This window comes from Zalophus californianus, chromosome 17 (assembly GCF_009762305.2).
Source record: "Zalophus californianus isolate mZalCal1 chromosome 17, mZalCal1.pri.v2, whole genome shotgun sequence".
Taxonomy (NCBI): domain Eukaryota; kingdom Metazoa; phylum Chordata; class Mammalia; order Carnivora; family Otariidae; genus Zalophus; species Zalophus californianus.
In genome coordinates this window covers 49,354,153-49,372,803 of record NC_045611.1, presented here as the reverse complement: position 1 = coordinate 49,372,803, position 18,651 = coordinate 49,354,153, and the positions used below count along the sequence as shown (strand labels likewise).

Sequence of the window (18,651 nt, the reverse complement as noted above, 5' to 3'; positions counted from 1 at the left end):
TTCTGACCAGCTGACCACCAACCCCTCAGGTTTGATAATGCACTGTAACAACTCAGAACTCAGGAAAGCACTATATTTACAAATTATAGTTTTATTTTAACAAAAAGATATAAATCAGGACCAGCCAAAGGGAGAGACAAATAAGCCGAGGTCTGGGAGGGACATGTTGCCATCTCAGCACACAGATGTGTGACAGCACACAGACTATTGCCAACTAGGGGGGGTGCCTGGGTGGCTCAGTCAGTTGGGCGTCTGCCTTCGGCTCAGGTCATGATCTCGGGTCGTGGGATCAAACCCCAAGTTAGGCTCTCTGCTCAGCGGGGGTCTGCTTCTCCCTCTGCCTCTCCCCACTGCTTGTGCTCTCTCTCTCTCTCTAATAAATAAATAAAATATTTTTTTAAAAAGAATATTGCCAACTAGGGAAGCTCACCTAAGCTTCAGTGTCTGTAAACTTTATTATGTATACATGATCGATTGAATCATTGGTCTTGTGGCTCAATCTCTAGCCTCCTTCCTCCCTACAGATTGATATCACCTGGTTCAAAGTCCCAGCCCTCGAATCACGTGGTTAGTTTTTCTGGTGTGATCAGCCCCCATCCTGAGTCATCCCATCATCAGAAACTATCTAGGGGCCCCCCATAACTCATCTTTCCGGCATAAACTAGCAGGTGTAGTCTGAGGGACCCCCATGAATAAGAAAGACTCCTATCACTCAGCAGATTCTAAGGATTTAATGGCTGTCTTCCAGGACCTGGAGACAGAGTTCAGCCAACCTATTTATTATACAGGTGCATACAATTTAGAATTGTTCTGTGTTCCTAGTGAATTTAACATTTTATCATTATGAAGGGTCTCTCTAGCAATGTTTTTTAAATGGCTGTATTGATATAATTCACATATAAAATTCACCCTTCTAAAGTATACAATTCGTGGGTTTTCAGTATATTCATAGAATATGCAACCATTATTCTTACTCCAGAACATTTCCATCACTCCAAAATGAAACTTGATACCTATGCACAGTCACTCCCATTCTGCGTTTCTCCTAGCCCCTGGCAACTACGGATCTACCTTCTGTCTCTATGAATTTGTCTCTTCTGGACATTTCATGTGAATGGAATCATTTAATATGTAGCCTTTTGAGCTGGTTTCTTTTATTTAGCATAATGTTTTCAAGGTTCATCCATGTATCAGTACTTCATTCCTTTTTTATGCCAAGGTATATTCCACTGTGTGGATAGACCACATTTTATTTACCCATTATCAACTAATGTGATAGACACTGGTTTCCACCTTTTAGGATATTGTGAATAATAGGCTATGAACATCCATGTGCAACTTTTCTGTGGTCTATCAATGCTTTTTGCCTTAAAATATGTTTTGTCTGATATTAACATTAAAAAATTTGTCAGAATAATTTCAGGCTTAAGGTGTTATCTTTTGTCCAAAGAGGATATTCACTTGACTCTCAGGTAGCTGAGGGTATTAGCAAATTCAGGATTCTTTTTATACAGTTTAAAGGATATAGCTAATTTGGATTTGGGCTTCAGACCCCTGCCAGGGCAGATCTATAAGCTGTTTACTCTTTCCCCTAGGTGCAGTGGTTCCTGGTATCAGGAACACAAAATATGTGTGTATCCAACACAAAATATAGGAGTTTTTTTTTATTAAAGATTTTATTTATTTATTTGACAGAGAGAGAGAGATAGCGAGAGCAGGAACACAAGCAAGGGGAGTGGGAGAGGGAGAAGCAGGCTTCCCGCGGAGCAGGGAGCCAATGTGGGGCTCCATCCAGGACAGTGGGATGATGACCTGAGCCAAAGGCAGACACTTAACGACTGAGCCACCCAGGCACCCCAAAATATAGGAGTTTTATCAGTTACCTACTTTTGGCAGGTCCTGGACTCAAACTTTTATAACCCTATACCCATGCCCATGTCAAAAATAAGTGTCTTGCTTCTCAACCTTACTGTTTGCAGAACTGGCCTATGCCCCTGAGGGGAATAGGAGCTCCAAGTAACCAGCTTTCTCTCTAGATTTCCCTATTCTCCTGAATTACAGGCTTATTCATTCTGTACACATTGTCAGCTTACTGATGCTTTCCAATAGACTTTGTGTGTGTGTGTGTGTGTCTAAGTTAATGGTAATTGCCTATTTTGCCATTACTCAAAATGGAAGCCTCTGTTATATTTTTTAATTTGGCAGTCATTTTTGTCTTTCCTATTATCAGATTGATCCTGTTTAATATAAGAAACTGCAAAACAAATATTACCAAACATTTTTACTTTTAGAGGAATCCTTTGATCTTAAAAATGGTTAATCCTTAAAATGGTTCTTTTCTTTAAAACCATTATTTTTCACATATTTACTGTTATTTTTCTATTCAGAGGAACACTGCCCAGGATTTGAATTGGCTTCAGTTGGCCTTGTTCAGATATTTCCAGTATCATCCATGGCTTTTTTGTCAAAAGAGATGAACCTAAATCTAATCAGGACTTTAGATGTAAACTTTACAGGAATTGAATCACTATATTGTACACCTGAAACTAATATAACACTGTATGTTAACTAATGGAATTAAAAACTTGAAGAGGTGCCTGGGTGGTTCAGTCGGTTAAGCGCCTGCCTTCAGCTCAGGTCGTGATTTTGGGGTCCTGGGATTGAGCCCTGCATTGGGCTCCTTGCTCGGCGGGGTGTCTGCTTCTCCCTCCACTACTCCCCCTGCTCTTGCTCTCTGTCTCTTGAATAAATAACATCTTTTCAAACAAAATAAAAACTTTAAAAAATAGGGGTGCCTGGCTTGTTCAGTCAGAAAAGCATGCAACTCTTGATCTCAGGGTCATGAATTTGAGCCCCAAGTTGGGTGTAGAGATTACTACTACTAATAGTAATAATAAACAACTTAAAATAATAAACTTTACGGGAAACACATAGGATAGAGGAACAAATTATTTAATGACACAAAACATAATTGGAGAGATCCAGGATGTGGGACATCATGACAACTGACCCGATTCCTCAACAGGTCAAAGGTTTGAAAAAAGGAACAGAAGGGTAGTATTCAAGAATAAATGTGCCTGAGCAGATAAATAGAATGAATGGACTCTGTTTGGACATTGACTTGAACAAAGCAGTTATGAGATTTTGGAGGTAATTGACAAATTTGAATAGGGATTGGGTATGTCAAAAAGCAATTTCTGCTTACTGAATAAAACAAAGCAGAAGGATGTGTTTACTGCAAGGCTTTTGACCTGCAAACCAGGAAACTCGAGGCTACAGAAACAATGAGTTCTGAGTTGTTCACAGGCTAAGGGATATTTATGGGATAAATATAAAAGTCATTTGGCTTTTTTAGTTGATTGGTTGCCTAGTCATCTTCTTTCTTATTTGGATCAGGGTAGCTGAGTTAAGGAAAGGAAGTCCAGAGATGGCCATGAAGAGACCTGGCATTTGGGAATTGGCTGGTGTCTTCTGCTGATTTCTGGGAAGAGATGTAAATTCCTTGAAGGTTAGGTTATAAGTTTCCTTTTTTGCACTTGCATTAACCATCTCCATTTTGTCCCTGATATAAAGAGACTCCATCTTAGTTTGTTTCTGTAACCAAACTAATGTGAGTTTGCTCCTTGGTGAGTTACAGATAGAGACTGTACCAGGTGGAGTTGTCACACAAGGGAAATTTTATTTGCAGCAAATAAGGCGATCACAGGAAATAATTTCCAAAGCTGTGACTCCCCTAGCAGGGATGAAAGGTTTCTTTTTAGGGGTTAGAATGAATATTCAGCAAAGGGAGAGTTGTCATTGTATGCAAAGGTGGGCATAGGTTATGCATACTATTTAGAAAACATGCCTATACAGGCATTCTGTATTATGTAAATGAATCTTGAGTTCCTCCTAGGGTGAAAACTTTAGTAGTATAATGAAGCAGAGGTAACTGTCGGACTACGGTAAGGGGCTATGGGCATTCTCTGAGACCCAGTATAAACTGAATGAAGGTCTTGGTCACATTGTCTTGGGTAAGGAACGCAGGGTCTTGCTTACTTTTGAAACAGCACTGGGAGTTCTACCACTGATTTATTGTCTCTGATATGGTTAGGCAATATCCTGGGCTGCTAGAGACAATTTTTGCATTTTCTTTGTTCCCTTAAAATCCACAACTACTGAGGTTTTTGCATTTCTTTGTAATTCTGACACCTCCTAGGAAGTTCTCAAAAGGTGTGCTAAGGCAAGTGGAGCCAGTAGGGCATGGATAATGGAAAATAGCTGGGGGTCTAAAGTAACTTCTGCCATGAAAGCCGTCTCTGCTTTCTTTTTCTGGAGACCCCTAACTCTTTCTGCTTACAGTTCTACAGGTATTAGGAGATATGAAGGATTTATTGGTAATTATTTATTGAGTGTGATAATGATATTGTGGGTTTGAAAGAAAATATTTTAAGCAAATACTTAGCAAAGTATTTAGTGGTTAAAAACATGATGCCAGGGGTTTGCCTGGGTGGCTCAGTCGGTTAAGCATCTGCCTTCTGCTCAGGTCATGATCCCAAGGGTCCTGGGATCGAGTCCTGCATTGGGCTCCTTGCTCAGTGGCGAACGTGCTGCTCCCCCTGCTTGTGCTTTTTCTCTAATAAATAAAATCTTAAAAAAAAAAAAATGATGCCAGAGATTTGTTTGAAAATTCTGTAACTAAAATTTAAAAATGACAGATGAATTAGATGGTTAAAACAGTATTAACTTAAATTTGGGATATGATTATATGGGGTACAATTTCCCTGCTTTTGTATATGCTTGAAAACTTTCATAATAAAAAGCTACAGATGCATTTCTGGCTGAGGAGAAAAGTCGTGGCTTCCTGGTTTCACTTGGGTTATCAATCACAAAATATTTATGTCTGGAGCAAAACAGTAAAAGTATGTAATGAAATAATCTGAAGCTGAACGTGAATTACAAAACAATTTAAATTTTATATAGACACACATCACTGTATTTTCTGAAATTCCCTGCAATAGAGCTATTTTCATCTGCCACAACTATAGAAAGAGAAAGAGAAAGAAAGGAAGGAAGAAAAAGAGAGAGAAAGCAAAAGAGAAAGAGAGAGAAAGAAAAGAAAGAAAGAGAAAAAGAAAGGGAAAAAAAAACAAAACAACTAACGAACAGGATTAAGGAGTCACTTGCCCCCAGGACAGCAAACTAAGACTTATTTCCCAGGAGTGGAATTTTAAACCCATCAGCCTGGAATTCCCTGGTCAGCATTAGTGAGGTAATTTGCTTGGTAAGACTCCCTGCCTTCCCCTAAGACAAGGTAACCTGGCCTGAAATAATCCTTTCCTTCTTTCTTTCTTTCTTTTTTTTTCTTTTTTTTTTTTTTTTGCTAATAACCTCCTTATATGGGAGCTCCCTTCCATTTACTAGAAGGGAATGCTGCTCAATTCATGAATCGTTAAATAAAGCCAATTAGATCTTTAAATTTGATTTTTTAACACAACTCATTTTTGTAAATGAAATTCAAGATATTTCTCTTTGGAGCATAATCAATGTTTGTATCAACTTTTTCTAAATTCCCAGCTTATTGGAATGAGTAGCTCATGCCACAAAACAGTGTCAAGTGCCCTTAGGTGCCTTGTGGAATAAAGGAGGCAGAGGAGTCAGATTCCCCTTATCTCTGTTCCCTCCCCTCCCCACAAGACACACTGCGTGGACAGCTTGGACAGTGAAGAATGAAACTTCCTATCTACCTCCCTCCCTTCCCACAATTTACCGTCTATGTTAACCTGTTAAGTTGTCATTAGCACGCCTTTACTATTCCAGGAGATTCCTGTCCAAGCAAATTGCTTGATTGTTCATCACAGGTTACATCAACTCTTCAATCTTCTATCAGCTCTTCAATCTCTTCGAAAGAAAGCAACAGTTGGCACCTAAAAACCCTTGCTGTTCCCCCCAATCCTGAACTGTAGTACCATGATCCTTGCGCAAACCTAATCCAGTCCGTCGCATTGAAACCCAACTTGTAATTCTCAGTGAATTCCAACCTTGACCTCGTGGCCGCGTCAAGGGGCTGTATGTAAATTACGTTTATTATCGACGGTTGTATTGGTGATATCGGAGGAGCTGACATTTGATGCAGGTTTAAGATCTTAAGTTCGGCGTTAGGCGGTTCAGCCTGAGTCATTACGTTTTCCATTTTTAGCCTACCTCTTGCTCCCGCTAAAGATTTTGGTTAACTTCACAGTGCAAGCTTCGTTTTTCTCTTTTATTCCACCGAATTTTTTCAATTCGCGATTACTTTCTCGTGAGCTTTAAGAAATGTATAAAACAAAAATAAATCTGACAGTTACAGCGCCAGTGAATGACTCAAACTGAACCCCCTCTCGGTCCGAAACGAGAGCCAGCTGGTGGGAAGCGCGGTCCCGCGAGCTGCATTCTGGGAAATGTAGTCCAGCAGGTGCGCGAAACCCGAGGCGCTTCCCCTTGGGCATTCTGGGAAGTGTAGTCCAGCAGCTGGGTACAGTCGGAGGCTCGGCGGCATTTCCGCTCCGGGAAGGCGAGGTCGGGGCCGAGATTGCTGGCCGTGAGGTGAGTTAACCCGCGTCCCTGCGGTCCCTCCGAGGCTTCTCGGCCTCGGCGTGGGGCCAGCAGCCAGCCGGCGCTCGCTCCTGGGGAAGGGGAGCCGCGGCCGGAGGCTGAGGGCGGGGACAGAGGCAGCGGCGGCAGAGTGCTACTGCTCGGCGGAGCCTCCGCGTCAGGGCGGGCGCGCGTGGCTAGCGGAGTTTGAAGGTCTCCCGCGCTCTCGGCGCCCTCAGCCTGGGTCCTGGACCTGCCAGCTGGCTCTGCGTCCGCCTCGCGGTAAACCCTGGGCGAGTGACAGAGCATCTCCTTGCCTTGGTTGCCTCTTGGCTAAAGAGCGTTAGTGTCTTCCCAGTGGTGGTCTGAGAATTAGATATGAAAGCTAAAAATCAGTGCCTAGTGCAGTATTGGATGGATCCATGAATTCTGTCATCATACTCGGGCCGCCTGTTGTTGGGAAGATCCTGAGAGCCTGCGTGGGCTTGGAGCCCCACCTGCAGCTCCGCTGGCCCTTCACTGATCTCTGCTGCGGGGCCGGTCCTGGATTCCTGGACTCTTCCGAGACACTTGTTTAGGAAGGAGAGTTATCTTCAGCCGGACCCTGAGGAAAGTTCTCTGTGGTTTATCGCAGAGAAACTATCGTGATTAGGCTTCGCAGAGTACCTGCGGCGTAGCGAGTCCTTAACTGTTCACAACGTGTCGTTAATTTAACAGCTGCGTGTCGTTAATTTAAATGCAACAGGATTTCTTAGTCTGCGGTTTTTATTAGTCGTTATTTGCCTCCGTGCACACGGGAGAAGAAACTTTGTTGAGGCCCTTCCAGCTTAATAACATGCTCAAGTAATTACACCTGTTAAAATGGTGTAATTGGGGGGAAAAAATCATGGCAGCTTATCATTAGCCGCAGAACAAATTATCTGTGGGACAACCAGTCAGAATTAGACTTTCCTAGGGTAACGGTAACTCATGGCTCTGAATTCTGGGTTTCATAAAACACTCATTTTCTGAACACATCTGCAAGGGAGGTTTTATGAAGCACAATAGCATCTGCTTGTCTGACACCGCAGGAAATAGGGAATACCGGCATTATTATGATCCCCATTTACAGGTGACTGGATTGAGGCACAGGAAGATTAACACCTCGCTCAGGGTTTACACTGCTAGGAAGTAGAAAGCAATAAGTAGAAATGCAAAACTTGAACCCAGGGACTTTGGCCCCATTAAGTTATATTAAATTATATTGCCTGGCTGTCTCTCATTACCTCTCCTACCCAGGCTCAGGAATCTACCAGAAGCACTTGAGTTAGGGACTGTTCATGAACAAAGGCAGCTGACTGAGGGGGCCCAGGGGATGCTGGAATCCAGCCCCTGTTCTAAGTTCTGCCTGGAGAAAGCAGCTTCCTGTTGGCACAAAGCGCCACACCGACTACCAGCTCTCTCCTGATGACTTTCCCTTCCACAGTTTTGCCTTTCCAGAGCTCTGCCTCTCCCCAGAAGGAAAAGGAGAAAAATGACCAAGTTCCAGGTAAGTTGGGTTTGCCTTTCTGTTACTTAAAATGACATTTCATAAAGATTGGATGCATTTTTCCCTTGCCTGGGAAGGGTAAAAAGGAACCCAAGGCACCTAATTGTTGTATACCAGGCTCTTTTTATTTCCAAATAATAGTGTGAAAAGTAATAGATATTTAAAAAAAAATAACTCCCACATTACAAACGTGTTTACACATCAGCAGTTTTAATTGTCCCGCATTCTTTCTCATTTGTGTTGACATGTCTAGATTTATAATCATAGTTTAAGTACCATTTTGGGTTTTTCAAATGTAATTTTATATTACCTACAATTTAAATGGTCACATCATTTCCCATAATTTACCTACTGCTTTATCCCATTCTCCATTTATATGTGGATTTTACCATTTTAAAGATGTTTGCAACAACAGTTTGCTAACATATAACCTTTCTTCCTGTACAGAAACAATGAGATTTCAGCCTTTTTTTTTTTTTTTCCCCACTCTTTAAAGTTCCAGGGACTCCATGGTTTTCTCACATGTGGTGCCTCACATTTTGTGATAAGAATGTCTAAAGTACGGTTTGGTGCAGCAGAGTCCACCTCAGACTGAACTCAGAGAAAATAATTTTAGTTGTTTTCAAACAAGAAGAGTTAGATTTGGAGTGTGCCTGGCTGGCTCAGTCCATAGAGCGTGCGACTCTTGATCTCGGGATCTTGAGTTCAAGCCCCACATTGGTCGTAGAGCTCACTTAAAAATAAATAATTTTAATAAAAAAAAAGCTAGATTCCCTTTTTTATTTTAAGTTAAACTGTGTGTGTATTATAGTTAGATGTTTATTTTATTCATTGACATGTTAATATGTTTAGTTTTAAAAATCCTTAGTACTAGGGATTTGCCAGGCATTTACTCTGTGGAACAGCTGTGTGAGGATATAGATGGTCTTACCTGCATTTTAACATGAAGAAACAGATTTGTGAACCTTCAGATACCTACTGAAATCCACTCAGTGCCCAGTGACACTAAAGTTTCTGTTGTCTAAGCAGGGAGTTTCAGGTGTTTAATCACAGTAAATGGAAAGACCCAGAAGAAAAGAGACTTCTATTTGGGGACCTGAGGCAGGCTGCATGTGTGCATGTCTGGTAGGCGGAAGGCTACAAAAATAATATTGTCCTCAGCTAATTCCTTTCCTTAGTGGCTTTCTCTCCTTTGTCAGATATATCAACTAGTTGTTTAATATATAGATGCTCAGAACTCTAGCTAGAGTTGAGATAATTTTTATTGCCATACAGAAAAAGTTGTGAGACATACAGGAAACAGGAGCCGGGGGTGGGGTGAAGGTGGGAATTTATACATACTAGGAAAAAGGCTTAATATTCTCAGTAGGAATTTTACTGATATATAAGATACTCCAGTAGGATTATGAGCAAAGGAAATTAACAGGTAATATATTTTAAAAAATCAAAAGATTTTTTATTATTTGAATATAGTAAAGACAATTTTTTTAAATTAAATAAGTGGAGGGCGCCTGGGTGGCTCAGTTGGTTGAGTGTTTGACTCTTGGTTTCAGCTCAGGTCATGATCTCAGGGTCGTGAGATCAAGCCCTGAGTCAGGCTCCGAACTCAGCACAGAGTTAGCTTGAGATTCTTTCCCTCTCCCTCTGCCCCTCCCCCTGCTCGCATACACACACTCTCTAAAATAAATACTTTTTTAAAAATTAAAAAAAAATTAAGTTAGTGGAAAAATTTTTAAAAAGTTTATCACTTACCAAATTACCCAAGATTTTAAAAATAAGATATTGTCCAATTTTGGCCAGAAGATAGAGAATCAGGGATACTTCTAATCTCTTACAGGAAGAGTTAATTGGGAAAATTGTCATTATATTAGCAAAATAAAGGTGCATATTTTTCAACAGTGCAATTGCCACTTCTTGGAACTTATCCTAGGGAAATAGGAAGCCACAGGACAGTTGGCTGAGATCTGTATAAAAATGTTTTCTGCAGCATTAATAATTAAAAAACATTGTTTCATTACTTGGAATCATTAAATATATTCTAGATCACCACTTTTATGGAATACTATGCAACGAGGAACAATGATGGTAGCAGTAATAATGATGGCTGACATTTGTTGAGTACTTAATGTGTGTCAGATGCTGTCCCTAAGTCCTTTATGTATTCTCTTTGGTCCTTTCAAGTACCTTATGATGTGGTACTATTACACAGATAAGGACATTGAAGTATTGAGAAGTTAGGTGACTTGACCAGGGTCCCAAAGCCAGTATTGGACAGAGCCTTAGAGGCATGTAGTCTCCAGAACATATGCTCTTAACCTCGACACTGAATGCTGCTGTGGTTGACAGATAGGGCATGCTCCTGAGATCATAGAGAATGAACTGCGCACCTGCCTGGGAGGGGTGCTGAAGGCCTGTTAGATGTGCACACGTGGACAAAATAGTGGTACTGCCCAGTGAGAGAAGGAGACAGGCACTATTAAATACTGTTGGGATGAATTCCTGTAACATTTCTTATAAAATTTGGCACTATCAGTCAAGTTCTAAAACGTATATATGCCATGATTTGATCATGACAGTTCTAGAGACTTAACTATATAAAGGGCACCATGTCACATGTACATAGGTATTTTTCTTTTTCTTCTCTTTTCTTCCCCTCCCCCCATGACTCTCGAATTTTTGGTATGATTGTGGAAGGGGAGGAGGAGAAACTATTAAGAGTTGCTCAGATCCCTCAGAATCTGGAACAACTTCCCACATAGCTCCTCCACCTCCTCAGCGTTACCCTGCTCCCCATGGCCACCGGGTGCGAGATTGAGGTTGCGTGTGCTCGGTGTTGTAGGAGACAGTGACATTCAAGGACGTGGCCGTGGTCTTCAGTGAGGAGGAGCTGGGGCTGCTGGATTCCACCCAGAAGAAGCTGTACCGAGATGTGATGCTGGAGAACTTCAGAAACCTGGTCTCTGTGGGTGAGCACAGGATTTTTCTGTAACTCATCCCCTCAAGCAGGGTTTCTTAACCTTGGCACTATTGACATTTGGGGGCAGATGATTCTTTGTTTTAAGGACTGTCCTGTGAATATTAGAATGTTTAGTGGCATCCCTGGCCTCTGCCCACTAGTTCATGGCTTCAGGACTCCTCAGAGACCAGAGTTTTCCAGTCCCTTTGGAGAATGGAGACAAGACGTTTCTAGTCTTTGTTCCAAGGCAGACATTGTCACATGTAAATGAACTATAAATGAACAGTTAAGCTTGTCTTCACCTGGCTCCATATTTCATAGATATTTTTTAAACATGTAGATCATGACCTATTGGTGGGTCAGGAAACTAATTTAGTAAGTTGCATCAGCAGTCTTACAGAATACTTACAGAACTGAGTAATAGTATCAGAGCTCCTTAGAATGGTGCACGTTGGTGCACATGGTAGCAGTAACAGCAGGCTGTTTCTAGTGAGGGGTGTCAGACTGGGAAGGATGTGACAAAAACAGACATTGGTTAGAAACCGCTCATTTGAGGGGTGCCTGGGGTATCAGTCGGGTAAGCATCTGACTCTTGACTTTGGCTCAGCTTACGATCTCAAGGTTGTGAGATGGAGCCCTGAGTGGGGCTCTGAACTTGGCATGGAGTCTACTGGAGATTCTCTCTCTCCTTCTGTACCTCCCTCCACCCCCTCTTAAAAAAAAAAAAAAGAAGAAACAGTTCATTTGATCATTTATTTCCAGACTTTGTGTGGTAATGATGTATCTCTAATGATACCAAGTGTATTTCTTACTATGGGTGGTGATAAGAAAGTGTTTGATAAACACTGCTTTGGGGAGGGGCAAGCCTTGTATTATGGGATGAGAACCAAAATTTTTCAGTACTTTCGCCCTTAATGTTTTTCACTTTTATCTTATCTTTTTATAGGGCATTCATCCTCCAAACCAGATATGATATCCCAGTTGGAGAGAGAGGAAAAGCTTTGCATTAAGGAGATCCACACTGAGAGAGGTAGGCACTCGGGTAAAAATTGTGCAGCTGGGGTCTTTGTAGGTGGCAGCCCCATTGTTCTGCCTGTGTTCTGGATAATCTTCATGCAGCAGCCAGAGAGACCCTTTGAAAACATTAATCATATCATGTCACTCATCTTTTTCAAACCCTCCACAGGCTTCTCCCTTCCCTCAGAATAAAACTGAAAGTGTTCATGGCACCAGGGTGGCTCAGTCATTTAAACATCCAACTTGGTTTGGGCTCAGGTCATAATCTCAGGGTTGTGAGATTGAGCCCTGCATTGGGCTCCATGCTCAGTTTGGAGTCTGCTTGAGATTCTCTCTCTCCCTCTGCCCCTGCCTGTGCTCTCTCTCTCTCAAAACAAAACAAAACAAAAACCAAAATGGGTGCCTGGGTAGCTCAGTTGGTTAAGTGCTTTCAGCTAAGGTCATGATCCTAGAGTCTCAGGATCAAGCCCTGCCATCAGGCTCCCTGCTCAGTGGGGAGTCTGCCTATTCCTCTGCCCCTCACCCTATTCATGCTCTCTCTCTCTCAAATAAATAAAATCTTTAAAAAAAAAAAAAAACAAAAAGAAAAACCAAAGTGTTCAAGCGACCTGGAAGGCCCTATGGTATGTGCTCATTCCCCCAGCTTAAACATTCATTCTACCTTTTTCTCCAGTCATCTCCCCCCGCCCCACTGCTGTGTCTGCCAGCCTCACTTTTGCCTCAGACAGCACAAATATGCTCTACATCAGGACCTTTTCCATTCTCTTCTCTGGCTGGAATGCTGCCAGCCCGTACACATCCAATCGCTCTGGCCTTCTTACTCATGTCGGTGAGAAGTCCTTTCTTCCAAGGCCTTCTCTGACCACCGCTTAAAATGCCATCTCCCGTCACTCTCCATATCCTTGACTTGCCTTAATTGTGTGTAAGCGCTATACCACCAGGCTTACTAGCATATATGATGTTTAAATTGTGGTAAAATATACATAACATTAAATTTATTTTAACCCTCTCTAAACATACAGTACAGCCCAGCGGCATTAAGTACATTCACGTTGTTGTGCAACCGTCAACACTGTCCATCTCCAGAATGTTTCCATCATTCCAGACTGAACTCGACACATCAAACAATGACTCCCTGTTCTTCCCTTACCCCAGTTCCTAGTAGCCACGGTTCTCCTTTCTGTGTCTATGGATTTGACTCTTTCAAGTACCTCACATAAGTGGAATCATGCAGTATTTGCCATTGGTGTCTGGTTTATTTCTCTTAGCATAATGTCTTCGAGGGTGATCGTGTCGTATGTCAGAATTTCCTTTTTTTATGACTAATATTTCACTGTACATACCACATTTTCTTCATCCGTTGATGGACGTTTGGGTTGTTTGTACCATTTGGTTATTGTGAATAATGCTGCTGTGAACATGGGTGTACAAATATCTGTTCAAGTCCCTGCTTTCCATTTTTTGTGTACATACCCAGAATAGAAATGCTGGATTGTATGGTAATTTTTAAAAAATTTTTTTTATTTGAGGGCGCCTGGGTGGCTCAGTCATTAAGCGTCTGCTTTCGGCTCAGGTCATGATCCCAGGGTCCTGGGATCGAGCCCCACATCGGGCTCCCTGCTCCGCGGGAAGCCTGCTTCTCCCTCTCCCACTCCCCCTGCTTGTGTTCCCTCTCTGGCTGGGTCTCTCTGTCAAATAAATAAATAAAATCTTTTAAAAAAAACTAAAAATTTTATTTATTTGAGAGAGAGAGAGTGCATGCATCCACAGGGTCGGGAAGGGGCAAGGGGGCAGGAGGGGCAGAGGGAGAGAGAGAAGCAGACTCCGTTGAGCGGAAGTCTACCAAAGGCAGATACTTAACTGACTGAGCCACCCAGGCACGCCTTGTATGGTAATTCTATTTTTAATTTTTGAGGAACTGCCATACTGTTTTTCACAATAGCCACACTATTTTATGTTCCCACCAGCGATACACAGGATTCCAGTTCTTATTCTCACCGACATTTGTTGTTTCCTGTCCTGTGGGAGTTTTTTCTTAATAATAACCACCTTAATGGGTATGAAGTGGTATCTTGTTTTGATATGCATTTCTCCAATAATTAGTGATACTGAGCGTCTTTTCATGTGCTTATTAGCCATTCGGGTGTCTTCTTTGGAGAAATGTCTGGGCAAGTCTCTTGTCCATTTTTGAGTCAGGTTGGTGGTTTTCTGTTGAGTTTTAGGAGTTCTCTGTATTCTGAATATTAATCCCTTACTGGATATGTGATTTGCAAGTATTTTCTCATTCTGTGTGTGGCCTTTTTACTCTACTGATAGTGTCCTTTGATGCATAAGAATTTTTAATTTTCATGAAATTTTCAAATGTGTTTCTTTTATTACCTGTGCCTTTAGAATATTATCCAAGAAATCATTGTCAAGTCCAGTATCATGAAGCTTTTGCCCTATGTTTTCTCCTAGTAGTTTTATAGTTTTAGCTCCTATGTTTAGATCTTTGATGCATTTTGAAGTAATTTTTGAATATAGAATAAGGAAGCGTCTGACTTCATTCTTTTGCATGTGGATATCCAATTTCTCTAGCACCATTTATTGAAAAGACTGCCCTTTTCCCATTGAATGGTCTTGGCACCCTTGTCAAAAACCATTTGACTTTGTATGTGATGGTTTAGTTCTGAGCTCTCTAGACTATTCCCTTGGTCTGTATGTCTTTATGCCAGTACCCCACTATTTTGACTACTGCAGCTTTATAGCAAGTTTTGAGACTAGGAAGTGATTACCTCCAACTTTTTTCTTTTTTTAAAGGTTGTTTTGGCTACTCAGGATCCCTTGAGATTCCATGTGAATCTTAGGATGGATTTTTCTGTTTCTGTATTGTTGGGATTTTGATAGAGATTGCACTGAATCTGTAGATCCTAAACCTTCCAATCCATGAACATGGTCTGTCATTCAATTTTTTTGTTTTTAATTTATCAGTGTTTTGTAGTTTTCAGTGTACATGTCTTTTACCTCCTTGGTTAATTCCCGAGTAGTTTATTCTTTATGATGCTATTGTATATGGAATTGTTTTCTTAATATCCTTTTAGATTGTTCATTGTTTATATATAGAAATGCAACTGATTTTGTGCATGACTTTGTACCTTGCTACTTTGCTGAATTCATTTATTAAACAGTTTTTATATGGAATCTTAAGCATTTTCCACATATAAGATCATATCATCTATGAACAGTTTTACTTCTTTCCAATTTGGATGCCTTTTATTTCTTGCCCATTTCTCTGGCTAAAACTTCCAGTACTATGTTGAATATTAGGGACAGAAGTAGGCATCCTTGCCTTATTCCTAATATTAGAGGAAAAGCTTTTATTCTTTCACCATTGAGTCTGATGTGTACTGTGTGTTTTTCATTTAAGACTTTTATTATGTTGAGGCAGTTTCCTTCTATTCCTAGTTTGTTGAGTGTTTTTTATCATGAAAGTATTTTGAGTTTTGTCATATGCTTTTACTACATCAACTGAGATGGTTATGCCGTTTTTTCCTTTATTCTGTGAATGTGGCATATCACATTGATTTTTTGTGTGTCAAACCATCCTTGCATGTCAGGAATAAATCCCACTTGGTCATGTGGTAGTATTCTTTTAATATACTACTGAATTTCATTTGCTAGTATTTTTTAGATCAGTGTTCATGAGGGATATTTGTCTTTAGTTTCCTTTCTTACTGTGTCTCTGTCTGGCTTTAGTGTCAGGCAGTACTGGCCTTACAGAATAAGTAGGAAGTGTTCCTTCCTCTACCATTTTTTGGAAAAGCTTAACAAGGATTGATATTCTTCATTTTTATTTTTTAAAAGATTTTTATTTATTTGAGAGACAGAACGAGAGAGATCACAGAGGGAGAGGGAGAAGCAGGCTCCCCGCTGAGCAGGGAGCCTGACATGGGGTCCGACCCCAGGACCCTGGAATCACAACCAGAGCCAAAGGCAGATGCTTAACCAACTGAGCCACCCAGGCACCCCAAGGATTGGTATTCTTTAAATGATTGGTAGAATTCACCAGTGTAACCATCTGGTCCCTGCTTTTCTTTGTTGGGAAGTTTTTGATCACTTATTCAGTCTTTGTAGTAGTTATAGGTCTACTTAGGCTTTCTGTTTCTTTGTGATTCAGTCTTAGGTTTGTTTCCAGGAATTTGTCCATTTTGTCTAGGTTATCCAATTTATTGGCATACAATTATTCATAGTACTGTCTTACAATCTTTTGTGTTCCTCTACAGTCAGTAGTAACATCCCCACTTCCTAATTTTAGTAATTTGAGTCTTCTCTCTTTTCTTAGCCACTCTAGCTAAATTTTTGTCTATTTTGTTGATCTTTTGAAGAACCAACTGTTTCTCATTGATTTTCTCTATTGTTTTTCAATTCTGTATTTTATTTATCTCTGCCCTTTGTTATTTCCTTCTGCTAGCTTTAGGTGTTTAGTTCTTTTTCTTTTCTTTTTTTTTAGAGAGAGAGAGTGTGCATGAGCAGGGGTGGAGGGCAGAGGGAGAGGAAGAGAGAATCTCAAGCAGGCTTCACACTCAGTGCAGAGCCTGATGTGGGGCTTGGTCCCACGACCTTGAGATCATGACCGGAGCTGAAATCAAGAGTTGGACACTCTACTGTTTGAGCTATCCTGGCACCCCAGTTTGTTCTTTTTCTAGTTCCTTATGATGTAAAGTTTCATTGTTGATTTGAGATCTTTTTAATTTTTTCCAGTATTATTGAGGTAAAATTGACATATAACACTGTCCACATTGTACAACATAATGATTTGATATTTGTATATATTACAAAATGATTAATAAGCTTAGTTAACATGCATTACCTCATATAGTTAATTTTTTTCCTTGTGATGAAAACTTTTAAGATCTACTCTTTAGAAACTTTTAAACATATAATACAGTATCATTAACTATAGTTATCATGTTGTACATCTCCAGAACTTACCTTTTTTTTTAAAGATTTATTTGAGAGAGAGGAGGGGAGAGGCAGAGAGAGAGAGAGAGAGAAAGGGAAGGACTTTTGCCATTTTATTTGTTTCATGTATGTCTTTTTTTTAATTTAAATTCAATTAGTCAATATATCATTAGTTTCAGATGTAGCATTCAGTAAATCATCAGTTGTGTATAATACTGAGTGCGCATCACATCACATGCCCTCCTTAATGCCTAGCACCCAGTTAAATTCAATTAGCCAACATATAGCACATCATTAGTCTCAGATATAGTGTTCAACAATTTATCAGTTGCATATAACACCAGTGTCTTAAACCTTTTTTGCCCCTATTTCATTATCACATTTGTTTGTGTTTATTTGATTTTTTTTGTAGTGACACATTTCAATTCTATAATTTTTTAAAGATTTATTTATTTTAGGGCGCCTGGGTGGCTCAGTTGGTTAAGCGACTGCCTTTGGCTCAGGTCATGATCCTGGAGTCCCGGGATTGAGTCCCGCATTGGGCTCCCCGCTCAGCGGGGAGTCTGCTTCTCCCTCTGACCCTCCCCCCTCTCATGCTCTCTCTCTCATTCTCTCTCTCAAATAAGTAAATAAATCTTTAAAAAAAAAGATTTATTTATTTTAGGGGCGCTGGGTGGCTCAGTCATTAAGTGTCTGCCTTTGGCTCAGGTCATGATCCCAGGGTCCTGGGATCGAGCCCCGCATCGGGCTCCCTGCTCAGCCGGGAGCCTGCTTCTCCCTCTCCCACTCCCCTGCTGTGTTCCCTCTCTCGCTGTGTTTCTCTTTGTCAAATAAATAAAAAAAAAAATCTTTAAAAAAGAAAGATTTATTTTAGAGAGAGACCATGTAAGCAGGGGGAGGAGCTGGGTGGAGGGTAAAGAATCCTCAAGCAGACTCTCCACAGAGCACAGATGCAGGGCTCAGTCCCACGACCCTGAGATGATGACCTGAGCTGAAATCAAAGAGTCAGACCCTTAACCAACTGAGCCACTCAGGCACCCCTCAATTGTGTAATTCTTACACCAGTTCTAACATGTGGAGGTTATTGCCATACTAAGCAATTAGTCAAGATACCAGCTGGGTGTCATACATTTCTACTCAATTTTGACACCATCTGTCTAGAAATATAGCATCAGATCCTACAGGTTAAGGGCTTGGTCCTACAAGATTCTCACTCCTCACCCTTCAACGGCCTTTCAACGGCCAGTCACAAGTCCAGGTTGTTAACTGTGCCTTAGAGGTTCCTGCAGCCCCCACCTCGGGTTCAATTAATTTGCTCAGTGGCTCACAGAACTCAGAGATATAGTTTATTTACTAGATTGTCAGTTTATTCTAAAAGGATATAACCCAGAACAGCCACACGGAAGAGATGCACAGGGCAAAGTATGTGGGAAGGGGTGCGGAGCTTCCAGGCTCTCTCTGAGCTCACCACTCTCCCTGCATGTCCACTGACCTGAAAGCTCACTGAACCCCTTCCTTTCAGGTTTTTAGGGAGGCTTCATTACTTAGGCATGATCAGTTAGGTCATTGGCTATTAGTGATTGATTCAGCCTTCTGCCCCTCTCCCTTTCCCAGAGGTCAGGAGGTGGGACTGAAAGTTCCAAACCTCTAGTCATGG

The 18,651-nt window shown here is 41.0% G+C and overlaps 1 protein-coding gene across 1 annotated transcript in view; it reads left to right on the top strand.

Annotated features, from left to right (window-relative positions):
- The first annotated feature begins 6,506 nt into the window (after positions 1-6,506).
- Positions 6,507-18,651, top strand: part of ZNF235 (zinc finger protein 235) — a 35,855-nt gene continuing 23,710 nt past the window's right edge. Inside the window, exons 1-4 of the mRNA XM_027618686.2 lie at positions 6,507-6,564; positions 7,831-8,080; positions 10,920-11,046; positions 11,983-12,066. Of these exons, the coding sequence (XP_027474487.2) occupies positions 8,066-8,080; positions 10,920-11,046; positions 11,983-12,066 (226 nt within the window). The 5' untranslated portion in view covers positions 6,507-6,564; positions 7,831-8,065. The remainder of the gene's footprint in view (positions 6,565-7,830; positions 8,081-10,919; positions 11,047-11,982; positions 12,067-18,651) is intronic.